This window comes from Aegilops tauschii, chromosome 2, assembly GCF_002575655.3.
Source record: "Aegilops tauschii subsp. strangulata cultivar AL8/78 chromosome 2, Aet v6.0, whole genome shotgun sequence".
NCBI classification, from domain to species: Eukaryota; Viridiplantae; Streptophyta; class Magnoliopsida; order Poales; family Poaceae; genus Aegilops; species Aegilops tauschii.
The window spans coordinates 79,371,002-79,384,484 of record NC_053036.3 but is presented as its reverse complement, the minus strand read 5'-3'; the positions used below and the strand labels follow the sequence as shown (position 1 = coordinate 79,384,484).

General features: G+C 41.1%; 1 protein-coding gene across 1 annotated transcript; it reads left to right on the top strand.

Moving 5' to 3' along the window:
- The first annotated feature begins 596 nt into the window (after positions 1-596).
- Positions 597-3,507, top strand: LOC109778067 (uncharacterized). The gene is made up of 4 exons (XM_020336618.4): positions 597-947; positions 1,256-1,399; positions 2,382-2,590; positions 3,161-3,507. Exons 1-4 carry the CDS (start codon positions 706-708, stop codon positions 3,319-3,321), a joined length of 756 nt encoding a protein of 251 aa, XP_020192207.1. The 5' UTR covers positions 597-705; the 3' UTR covers positions 3,322-3,507.
- The last annotated feature ends 9,976 nt before the right edge of the window (positions 3,508-13,483 follow it).

Below are 13,483 nucleotides of genomic sequence, written 5' to 3'. Positions count from 1 at the left end.
AACAAAAATATATCTCGAGCCGCAAACACAACAATGAGCAAATCGAAGGAGAAGAGGGCAAGGGCAGACGAGGAGGAGGAGCTCACCGTGCCTTCGCGGCCTCAGAGGATGGTGTCGTTGGCGAGATGACCAACCGTCATCTCCGCTTCCCCGAAGAATGATCTTCTCCCGCTTTGCTTCCTCTCCTCAGTTTTTGTTTCGCAATCAGTGGCACCGTCTCATCCAGCGGAAAGCCTCTATCTGAATGACAAGCGGGCCCAACCTGCCACACGCTGATCCAGATCCCATGAGCGATAGCGTCTAGCGCGAGTACATGGGGTCCACCTGTCAACCGATCTCTCCCATTCTCTCGCCTCCTCGTTCCCCTTCGGCATTCCTAGGCATAACTCGGGCCGGGTCGGGCCTAACAAAGCCCAAAGCAGAAAACCTAGGCATGGGCCAACCGTCAGGCCTAGTTTTCCGGCCCAAGCCCGGCCCATCAGTCAAAAAGCTCATCAGGCCTTGGGTCGGGCCTCATTCTTAAATTGCAAATACAACAAGCCCAACCCAGCCCGGCCCGGCCATTGGGCGCAAAATCTAGGCCCAGCCCCGGCCCATGGGCAAGGTCGGGCCGTTCGGGACGGGCTGCCATGGCCAGGTATACTGGCCTTCCGCTTCTCCTGTCCCGATCTCTCTCTCGCTCGCTAGCTCGTTCGAGGCTCGGCCATGGCGGACTACCACTTCGTGTACAAGGACGTGGAGGGGGCGACCACGCAGTGGGACGACATCCAGCGCAAACTCGGGAACCTGCCCGAGAAGCCGGAGCCCTTCAAGCCGCCGCCCTTCGCCCCCAGGGTCGACGCCGACGAGCAGCCCAAGTCCAAGGAGTGGCTCGACGCGCGCGACCCCGACGAGCTCGAGGAGCTCGAGGACGACCTCGACGATGACCGCTTCCTCGAGCAGTACAGGTGCGCCCCCTCTCTTTTCCCCATCGGCCTCGATCTAGTCTCCCGCACGTCTGGTGATCCATGAGATGTGTTCCACTAGTGCTTTTCGTGATTGATTTGATCCGAATTACACGGTAGGATGGAGGTAATTCGTGTGATTTCCACAGAAATCTGGTCTGTTTCGGTTGTTTTTTATCTGGACTCGGGGCACTACTGTACAATTTCAGTTGTTTTGGTACCACTTGCGAGAAAGTGTCGTTCTGATGCATGGAGCCAGAAATCCATGTCCACCAATTGTCTGATGTTTTGATGTTGTGGTGTGCTTACAGGAGGATGAGGCTTGCAGAGCTCAAGGAGGCAGCAAAAACTGCCAGATTCGGCACAGTACAGCCCATCACAGGCTCTGATTTTGTGCGTGAGGTTTCGCAGGCTCCACCGGATGTCTGGGTTGTGGTCTTCCTCTACAAGGATGCGTAAGGCGAAATTCTTCCTATTTAATATGATGCCCTTCTTCTGTCAAAAACTACAACAAGAATGAGCTAATTTTTTTATGGGCATGTAAGTAGAACTTTGTTCGTAACTAAGTGTCGAACTATACATACTCCCTCCGTAAAGAAATATAAGAGCGTTTAGATCACTAAGGCACTGTTTGTTTGGGCTTTTGCTTCTACTTTTGCAGCTTTTCCACTTTGGCCAAAAAGCCATAAAAGCTCCTAAATAGGTGCTTTTGGAGTTTTCATGGCTTTTCGAGCCAAATATTGCTAGATTGATTCATCAAAAGCCATAAAACTCCAAAAGCAACTATTTAGAATCTTTTATGGCTTTTTGGTCAAAGTGGAAATGCTGCAAAAGCAGAAGCAAAAGCCCAAACAAACAGGGCCTAAAGTAGTGATCTAAATGCTCTTATATTTCTTTACAGCGGGAGTGTTTGTTATGTTGATTAAAAATAGGAAAATTAGCTATGGCAGCTTGAAAATGAGTACTATCTACTATGGTTCTTGGAATTTGTTATCCAGAGATATAATTGTGTTGAAATGGTTCTGGCAAAATCTGACCTTGTATGCACGTGATTTTTGAACTACCATTTCAAAATAAACAAGATAACCTAGCTTAGCAAACCATACCACACCATGATATCTTTCCTCTTCTTTTCTAGTACTTCGGTTTACTCCATACGGTCTCCGCAAACAGAACAGGTTGGATCCCATCTTTAACTGCACAGAGCAACAGCCTACGAAAAGCCCTTTGCTCCTATTTTGATTTATACTCATTTTGACTGGAAACTGTAGGATTTTAGGCCATTATGCCCTATGCTTCTGTGAGACGTTTGCAGTGCTTGTGCTTTATATGCTGTTTAACTGTTTCCCAGGGGTGCTTATAATACAGAAATGACTTTAGGAAGAAATTCTACCTCGAACTGTTCATTGTCTGAGACTTCTATGGATCTTATCGCAGGATACCAGAATGTGGGCTGCTTGAGACTTGCCTGGAGGAACTGGCAACAAAATATGCAGAAACCAAGTTTGTTAAAATTATTTCCACGGACTGTATTCCCAACTACCCAGATAGGAATGTTCCTACAATACTGGTGTACAACAACAGTGCTGTCAAAGGGACTTATGTTGGTCTACAGAAGTTCGGTGGAAAGAAATGCACACCTGAATGTAAGTTGTACCACACAATCAGTTTCCATTATGTTAGTTCAAGTTTTCTTTTGTGAGGTTAGTTCAAGTTACTCTTCTTTATTTAGTTGGTTGGGCAAAAATATTGTCAGTACACACCAGTGAACAGTGTGCGATATTAGGATTATGTTTCAATTAGCCAGTCGCAGGATACAATTCACAATTTCTGTGGATATTACAATCTAGATGGCTTAACGTGACTATAATCTTTGACCTTAGGATGAGGCTTTTTCCTTCCGTACTAAGAGGAAATCATGTTCATTACCACAGGCATGTCTACGGTGGATATATTGTCCTGATGTATGTTTGCCTTGCATCATATGACAAACAGGAAAAAAAATTGAGGGAACAAATTTTGGATGAGTGCCTAATACAGTGGCATGCCTAGTTCACAGTTATGCTGCTGTTACCATTAAAATCGAATATGTCGTGTGAATAAGAAACAACAACGGATTTTTCTTGACCACTTAACTGATGTGAGCACACGTAATCTTTAAGTGTCATGCAGGGTCTTCCACTCTTTATGCTAGACTTTCATTCTGTTTATTTCAGCTGTTGCATTGGCGCTTTGCCATTCAGACCCAGTACTGAATGATGGACAAGGTGGTGGCGATTCATCCCGTAACAATGTCATGGAAGGCGTTCGCAGGAAGTTCATAGAAAAGGTTGTCTCCCAGCTTGAAACGCGAGAAGACGAAGATGATAGCGACTAAAACTTACTCTTTTCTGCTAGTTTTGTTTTGGCTCGGTGATATCATTTTGATCCACGGACAACATTTGTCTGAGCTTTACTGGTCTTATTTGGTTGTCTGTGTGTGAAAAATCTGGAAGCTGTTTTGACGAGGTTCTGTATAAACGACTTTGCGAAAATTTAAGCAATTTGAAACGAAGAGAGTAAACCACGTGAAAGCGTAGACCAATTTTGGAAGCGTGAAAGTGTAAGCTCACATGAGGCTAATCAGCCAAAATTAAAACACGCTGCAGTCACTCTGGCTAGAAACTCTACTCGCCTTCGTCTCGTGTGCCTGTCTTTCATCGACGGTGACGATTTGTTCTTGAACCACAAACCCTGCCTGAATCCCGTCTCCGCTTCCCTACTCCCCATACGCGAGATCCCTTAGATTCGGCGCTAATCCAACCTGGAGCGGCGAATCCCCCTCCAGGTTCGCGGCTCACCGCCATCCTGGCTGCTGCCACCTTGTCCAGCATACCCGCGGTGAGTACCCCCAGGCATGAACTTTGTTTTCTTGGAATCAAGAACTGGCGTGTTGCAACTTGCAACTTGTGATTGGGCTCTCGACTTCACAAATGGTAGAGTACATTTTTTATGAACTGGCTTCGGCCATAGTAGCAAATTGCCGATCCCTTTCTAATGAGGACATCCCAACCATGGACACTACACCACCAATCATCAAAGGTCCAATCGCAAGAAGCCGTGCAAAGAAAATACATGATCAGGTGAACGCTAACTTAAATTTATCATTTGACCTTGAAAACATGGTTATGCCTTCACCTCTCCTTCGTTGTTGATTGAACTCAGGTGCAACATCGAAGAAGACCAACAACATTTTCAGTCAGTGCCAAAATAGTGTTTTATGATGAAGAAACAAAGTTGCGAAGAAATAGGTTGTCTACTGAACACCGAAGAAGACCAACAACATTTTCAGTCCGTGCCAAAATAGTGTTTTATGATGAAGAAACAAAGTTGCGAAGAAATAGGTTGTCTACTGAAGAAACATTGTAATAGCATGAAACAATGTTTTGCACGAGTTTGGATATCCCACCTCACGAAAGGTTTCCAAAACTCGACTTTGCTGCTGAAGGAAACATTGTTCAACTCCAGTGAACAATGTTTAGTCGGGAACCACCAACCACCTCCAACGAGAGATTTCCAGAAGCTACCTCATTAAGTCTCGAAGCCCGTTTAGTCAAGCCAAAGTTGGTTCTCTTCCACACTAAACTGGTTCCCAAAACTAGTTTGATTTCACACCTATCCAGGGGGTGTCCCTATTATAAATAGGCTAGCTCTTCCCTTCTTTGAGGACTTTTGCCATTTCTATCAAAGACCAAAGACATAGACTCCTCCTGAGATTGGAGAGCTCTTGTTATCCTTATTCTCGTGATTCCTTGAGAAGTCGCTCCTAATCTGTGCTCAATGACTAGATCATGCTGTGTGGGTTAGAGTTCGTGGTTTCCCTTGCGGATTGCACCTATCCCATGCTCCACGACTTGAGCGTGGTTGTGTGGGGTAGTATTGTGGGTTGTGGATCGGCAAATGTTCAGATTCTAGGCTACGGTTAGCATCCTCCTCGTCGGGTCATAATCTCTTATTTTTCGTTTTTCAGCTGCTTGTAGCTAGTTATCCCCATCCATTCGTCGATCCTACGCCGTGAAGCGAACCACCCCTTGTACATCCTCCTCTCTGAAGAAGGTGTCGCATAGCAAGGTTTACACGGTAGGATCGGTATCCTTATAGCTAGATCTATCATTTTTACGTTGATTTTTTCCCCGTCTAGAGTCCAAAGCCAAAAGGCCACAAAAAAATCCAAGCCTTTGTTTGCTGAGATCTAGTTGTTTGCTTTCCTCTTTGTGTTTGCACCAAGTTCTATCCAAAGTTGCTACTGTTTTTCTGTGAGTCTTGTTGTTGGATCTATTGTGTTGCAGAATAAAATAGAAAAAGAGAGGAAAAAAGAGAGAGAACAAAAGGAGCAAGAGAGAGAGAGAGAGAGAGAGAAAGGTGTTGAGCAAGTGTCCAATCATATTCAGTTTGGTGAAAAATATTAGAAGTTGTATTGGCAAGTGTTGCAGCTCAAACGTGGTGCAAGGATCTGATACGTCTCCAACGTATCTATAATTTTTTATCGTTCCATACTGTTATATTATCAATCTTGAATGTTTTATAATCATTTTATATCATTTTTGGTACTAACCTATTGACATAGTGCCAAGTGCCAGTTGTTGTTTTCTGCATGTTTTTTACATCGCATGAAATCAATATCAGACAGAGTCCAAACGCAACGTTGGACCAGAAGGAACATAATGGGCCCTGGCTGCGCCTGGGGGGTGCTCCGAGGAGAGCACAACCCACCAGGGCACGCCAGGAGGCCCAGGCGCGCCCTGGTGGGTTGTGCCCACCACGGGTGCCCCCGGACTGCCTCTTTGCTCTATAAATACCCCAATATTCCAGAAACCCTAGAGGAGTCGACGAAATATTCATCCAGCCGCCGCAGAGTCCAGAACCACCACATCCAATCTAGACATCATCTCGGATAGCGTTCACCACCTCCATGGTGCCTCTCCAATGATGTGTGAGTAGTTCTTTGTAGACCTTCGGGTCCGTAGTTAGTAGCTTGATGGCTTCCTCTCTCTCGCTGGATTCTCAATACAATGGTCTCTTGGAGATCCATATGATGTAATTCTTTTGCGGTGTGTTTGTTGGGACCGATGAACTTTGAGTTTATGATCAGATCTATCTTTTTATATCCATGAAAGTATTTGAGTTTCTTTGATCTCTTTTATGCATGATTGCTTATAGCCTCGTATTTCTTCTCCAATATTTGGGTTTTGTTTGGCCAACTTGATCTATTTATCTTGCAATGGGAAGAGGTGCTTTGTAGTGGGTTCGATCTTACGGTGTTTGATCCCAGTGACAGAAGGGGAACCGACACGTATGTATCGTCGCTACTAAGGATAAAACGATGGGGGTCTATCTCTACATAGATAGATCTTGTCTACATCATGTCATCGTTCTTATTGCATTACTCCATTTCTCCATGAACTTAATACATTAGATGCATGCTGGATAGCGGTCGATGTGTGGAGTAATAGTAGCAGATGCAGGCCGGTGTCGGTCTACTAATCTTGGACGTGATGCCTATGTAATGATCATTGCCTGGATATCGTCATGAGTATTTGAAGTTCTATCAATTGCCCAACAGTAATCTGTTCACCCACCGTTTGCTATTTTTCTTGAGAGAAGCCACTAGTGAAACCTACGGCCCCCGGGTCTCTTTCTCATATTATTTACCTTTGCGATCTATTTTCTCTTGCATTTATTTTCAGATCTATTAAACTAAAAATACAAAAATACCTTGCTGTGTTTTATTCTTATTTATTTTATTTGACGTTCGATCTATCAATTTACTACAAATTTATTCACGTCCGTTTGCCTATCTTGAGGCGCCGCTACCCGAAAGGGATTGACAACCCCTTTTACACGTCGGGTTGCGAGTAGTTGTTATTTGTGTGCAGATGCTGTTTACGTTGTGTTGCTTGGTTCTCCTACTGGTTCAATAACCTTGGTTTCACATCTGAGGGAAATACCTACCATCGCTGTGCTGCATCATCCCTTCCTCTTTGGGGAAAAACCGACGTAGCTTCAAGCGACATCAAAAGGAATTTCTGGCGCCGTTGCCGGGGAGGATCTTCAACATATACCAGGTTCCTAATCACAAATCTCATCTCCTCGCAATTTACATTATTTTCCATTTGCCTCTCGTTTTCCTCTCCCCCACTTCACAAAAATTTGCCATTTTATTCGCCACTCTTTTTCCGTTTGCCGTTTTCTTGCCGGATCTGTTTTTGAGTGCAATCTTGTTGCGTCGTCATCATGACTCAAGAGAACACCAAGTTATGTGATTTCTCAAATACCAACAACAATGATTTTATTGGCACTCTGATTGCTCCTCCCGCCACTAGTGCCGAGTCTTGTGATATTAATACTGCTTTGCTGAATCTTGTTATGAAAGACCAATTTTCAGTACTCCTAATGAGGATGCCGCATCCCATCTTAATACTTTCGTGGAATTATGCGATACGCAAAAGAAAAAAGATGTGGACAATGATGTGGTCAAGATGAAATTATTTCCGTTTTCTTTGCATGATTCTGCAAAAATTTGGTTCTCTTCTTTGCCTCGCAATAGTATCGATTCTTGGAATAAGTGCAAAGATGCTTTTATCACTAAGTATTTTCCTCCCGCAAAAATTATTTCCCTTAGAACCCAGATCATGAATTTCAAGCAACTTGAACATGAGCATGTTGCACAATCTTGGGAAAGGATGAAAATGATGCTAAGGAATTGCCCAACTCATGGGTTAAATCTTTGGATGATCATACAAATTTTTTATGCGGGGTTGAATTTTTTTTCTCATAATCTTTTAGATTCCGCCGCGGGTGGTACTTTTATGGAAATTACTTTGGGTGAAGCCACCAAATTTCTTGATAATATTATGGCAAATTATTCGCAATGGCATACCGAAAGAGCTCCTACTAGTAAAAAAGTCAATTCGGTTGAAGAAATCTCTTCTTTGAGTGAAAAAGTTGATGCTCTTATGAAATTGGTTGCCAGCAAAAGTGCTCCTATTGATTTTAATGATATGCCTTTGTCTACTTTGATTGAGCAAAATAGTGATGCCGTAGATGTGAATTTTATCTCTCGAAATAATTTCAACAACAATGCTTATAGAGGTAATTTTAATCCTAGGCCTTTTCCTAGTAATTCCTCTAATAATTATGGTAATTCCTATGGAAATCAATCTTATAATAATAATAGGAACACCCCTGATCTTGAGAATAATATTAAAGAATTTATCAACATGCAAAAAGTTTTCAACACTTCCATAGAAGAAAAGTTGAATAAAATTGATGATTTGTCTAGAAGTGTTGATATAATTGCTCATGATGTGGAAAATCTCAAGATGAAAATTTTTGTGCCTAAAGTAGATGAATCAATCAAAGCTCTTTATGTTTCTATGGATGAAAGTAAGAAAAGAACCGCTATGCTTAGAGCTAAAAGAGAATTTTTAGAAAAAGCGTTTTCTAGTGATTTCTTTCGTAAAAATGATGAAGATCTTAAAATGATTGGTGTTTCTTCTATTGATTCCTTGTTTACTAAATTTAAGATTGATGAAAAAGGGACTGGAGAAGAGTCAACTTTAAGTAGAAGGCATCCCGATATTTCGGAGGGTGAAAATCTTGTTGAGAAAACTGATGAAAGTGGGTTTGAAGAGGTCAAAACTTTAACTAGTGATGTGCCCACTCTTTTGGATTACAAAGACTTTTATTATGATAGTTACTCTTTGATTGATTGTATTTATTTGTTTCAATCCATGATAAATTCACCCCATGCTTATGAACAAAATAAAACTTTTACTAAACATATTGTTGATGCTATGATGAAAGCTTTTGAAGAAAAAAATGGAATTAGAAGTATCAATTCCTAGAAAATTGCATGATGAGTGGGAACCTACTATCAAAATCAAGATTAAAAATTATGAGTGTTTTGCATTGTGTGACTTGGGTGCTAGTGTTTCTACAATGCCGAAATCTTTATGTGATGCGCTTGGTTTTACCGATCTTGAATCATGTTCTTTAAATTTGCACTTGGCGGATTCTACTATTAAAAAGCCCATGGGAAGAATTAATGATGTTCTTAGTCTTGTAAATAGGAATTATGTGCCCATAGATTTTATTGTTCTTGATATTGATTGCAATCTGTCTTGTCCTATTATTCTTGGTAGACCGTTTTTACGCACTATCGGTGTCGTGATTGATATGAAAGAAGGCAATATTAAGTTCCAATTTCCCTTGAGGAAGGGCATGGAACACTTCCCTAGAACAAGAATTAGGCCACCATATGATTCAATCATGAGGGCATCTTATGGATCTCGAAACAAAGATGACAAAACTTAGATCCTCGCTTTATGCCTAGCTAAGGGCGTAAAACTATAGCGCTTGTTGGGAGGCAACCCAATGAATAAAATTTCTTTTGCTTTTTGCTTTCTGTTCTTGAGTGTTTACACAATTATGCTACTGTTATGATTGTGTTTTTATGTTTTAATTAGTGTTTGTGCCAAGTAGAACCGATAGGATCTTCTTGAGTGATAGTTGTTTGATCCTGCTGAAAAACAGAAACTTATGCGCTCACGAAAACAATTCTTATTTTTTACCAGAGAGTGGAAAAATGCCAATTCTTTTTGCAGTAGATGAATATACAAAATTTTCAGCTCGTCCTAGATTTTCAGAATTTTTGGAGTTCCAGAAGTATTCGAACAAATCAGATTGCTACAGGCTGTTCTGTTTTGACAGATTCTGTTTTCTTTGTGTTGTGTGCTTATTTTGATGGCTCTATGGTTTTCTTTGATGAGTTTTTGCCATAGAAAAGTTGGAATACAGTAGATATAATACAAAAACAAAATATGAATTGGTTTGGTACAGTACTTATAGTAGTGATTTATTTTTCTTACGCTAACGGATCTCACAAAGGTTTTGTTGAGTTTTGTGCGATTGAAGTTTTCAAGTTTTGGGTTATCTTACGATGGATGAAGGAATAAGGAGTAGAAGAGCCTAAGCTTGGGGATTCCCCAGCATCCCAAGATATTATCCAAAAATGAGCAACCAACTAAGCTTGGGGATGCCCTCGAATGGCATCCCCTCTTTCTTCTAACAACCATCGGTATTTTACTCGAAGCTATATTTTTATTCGTCACATACTATGTGTTTTGCTTGGAGCGTCTTGTATGGTATGAGTCTTTTCTTATTTTATTTTTTGTCTTAAGTCTTGATTCCTTGCTGGACACACCTATTTGAGAGAGCCAAAATTATGTCATGACTAGTTAGAATTGCTCTCTATGCTTCACTTAAATTTTTATGAGCTATGGACTTGCTCTAGTGCTTCACTTATATCTTTTTGAGCACGGTGTGCTTTAGTATTTTTTGAAGAAATGCTCTCTTGCTTCACTTAGATTGATTTGAGAGTTAGTAAAATTTTCGAGAAATTCTCTCTTGCTTCACTTAAATTAATTTGAGAGAAAGAAATATTATGCTCATAATCTTCACTTATATTTGTTTGAGCTTATCAAAAGCAACATATAAAAATTAGTCCCAAAGTGATAGATATCCAAGAAGGATATAATAAAAAATTTCATGAAGATCATTGGACAAAATAAACTTGATTCTTAGTAATAGTTTTGAGATATGATGATGTGGTATGTGAGTTGTGTTGATGAGTAATTATGCTTTAGTAAGAATATTGGTGTTAAGGTTTGTGATTCCCTATGCAAGCACGAAAGTCAATAGTCATGCAATGAAATTATATCCTACTTGTAGTGCATTACTTGGTGTTAATTATGCTTAATGCTTGCTTATGAGATTATTCGTTTCTTGGATTGGTCGCTTCTCAATCTTTTGCTAGCCTTCATTTTGCACTAAGTATGATCACTACTTGTGCATCCAAAATCCTTTAAACCAGTTTTGCCACATCAGTCCACCATACCTACCTATATGTGGTATTCTTTTGCCGTTCTAAGCAAATTTGTATGTGCCACCTCTAATTTTCAAAAAAAATAAACTTCTCTTTTGTGTGTTCGTTTCGCTTGCGGAGCGGAGAAGGGTGGCTAATATTTTCCATGCTAGATGTGTTATTCTCACGATGAGTGTTTATTCACTTGTCATTGCATGAGAGTAAGGCAAAGGTATTAGGGATGCCTGATGACCCACAAGTGTCGGGGATCTATCGTAGTCCTTTCGATAAGTAAGAGTGTCGAATCCAACGAGGAGCACATGGAAATGACAAGCGGTTTCCAGTAAGGTATTCTCTGCAAGCACTGAAATTATCGGTAACAGATATTTTTGTGATAAGGTAATTTGTAACGGGTAACAAGTAACAAGATTAAATAAAGTGCAGCAAGATGGCCCAATCCTTTTTGTAGCAAAGGACAAGCCTGGACAAACTCTTATATGAAGGAAAACGCTCCCGAGGACACATGGGAATTATCGTCAAGCTAGTTTCATTATGATTCGTGTTCGGTACTTTGATAATTTGATATGTGGGTGGACCGGTGCTTGGGCGCTGCCCTTACTTGGACAAGCATCCCACTTATGATTAACTCCTATTGCAAGCATCCGCAACTACAAAAGAAGTATTAAGGTAAACCTAACCATAGCATGAACATATATGGATCCAAATCAGCCCCTTACGAAGCAACGCATAAAATAGGGTTTAAGCTTCTGTCACTCTAGCAACCCACCATCTACTTATTACTTCCCAATGCCTTCCTCTAGGCCCAAACAATGGTGAAGTGTCATGTAGTCGATGTTCACATGACACCACTAGAGGAAAGACAACATACATCTCATCAAAATATCGAACGAATACCAATTTCACATGACTACTTATAACAAGACTTCTCCCATGTCCTCAGGAACAAACGTAACTACTCACAAAGCATATTCATGTTCATAATCAGAGGAGTATTAATATGCATAATGGATCTGAACATATGATCTTCCACCAAGTAAACCAACTAGCATCAACTACAATGAGTAATCAACACTACTAGCAACCTACAGGTACCAATCTGAGGTTTGGATACAAAGATTGGATACAAGAGATGAACTAGGGTTTGAGAGAAGATGGTGTTGGTGAAGATGTTGATGAAGATTGACCCCCTTCCGATGAGAGGATCGTTGGTGATGACGATGGCGATGATTTCCCTCTCCCAGAGGGAAGTTTCCCCAGCAGAACAGCTTTGCCGGAGCCCTAGATTGGTTCCGCCAAGGTTCCGCCTCGTGGCGGCGGAGTTTCTTTCCGAAAGCTTGCTTATGATTTTTTTCCAGGGTAGAAGACACCATAGAGCCAAAGATGGGCACCGAAGGCCTGCCAGGGGGCCCACGAGGTAGCGGGGTGCACCCAGGGGGATAGGGCGCGCCCCCACCCTCGTGGCCAGGGTGTGGGCCCCCTCTGGTATTTTCTTCGCTCGATATTTTTTATTAATTCAAAAAATGACTTCTGTGGAGTTTCATGACTTTTGGAGTTGTGCAGAATAGGTCTCTAATATTTGCTCCTTTTCCAGCCCAGAATTCCAGCTGCCGGCATTCTCCCTCTTCGTATAAACCTTGTAAAATAAGAGAGAATAGGCATAAGTATTGTAACATAATGTGTAATAACAGCTCATAATGCAATAAATATCGATATAAAAGCATGATGCAAAATGGACGTATCAACTCCCCCAAGCTTAGACCTCGCTTGTCCTCAAGCGGAAGCCGATAACGATAAATATGTCCACATGTTTAGAGATAGAGGTGTCAATAAATAAAATACGGACATGAGGGCATCACGATCATTCTTATAACATCAACATATATGGATATTTTCATATGATTTCTTATGCCCAAGTAATAATCTATTCACAATGTCAAGTATGAATCAGAAACTTCATTGAAAACCAACAAACTATAATCTCAGTCATTGAAGCAGTTGCAATTTATCATAACATCGGAAAGAGTCAATATAAGAGCTTTTCAGCAAGTCCACATACTCAACTATCATTTAGTCTTTCACAATTGCTAACACTCACGCAATACTTATGGTTATGGAGTTTTAATTGGACAGAGAGAAATGTAGGGGCTTATAGTGTTGCCTCCCAACCTTTTACCTCAAGGGTAATCTCAACAATAATAATTCATGCTAACTTACATCCAATTGGATATATATATCAGGATCTTTCCAACATAAGGTGCTTGCCAAAGGATAAAATGTAAAAAGGAAAGGTGAACATCATCATGACTCTTGCATAAGGTAGAGGATAAAAGTGAAAGATAGGCCCTTCGCAGAGGGAAGCAGAGGTTGTCATGTGCTTTTATGGTTGGATGCACAAAATCTTAATGCGAAAGAACGTCACTTTATATTGCCACCTGTGATATGGACCTTTATTATGCAGTCCGTCGCTTTTATTTCTTCCACATCACAAGATCGTATAAAGCTTATTTTCTCCACACTAATAAATCATACATATTTAGAGAGCAATTTTATTGCATGCAACGATGACAACTTACTTGAAGGATCTTACTCAATCCATAGGTAGGTATGGTGGACT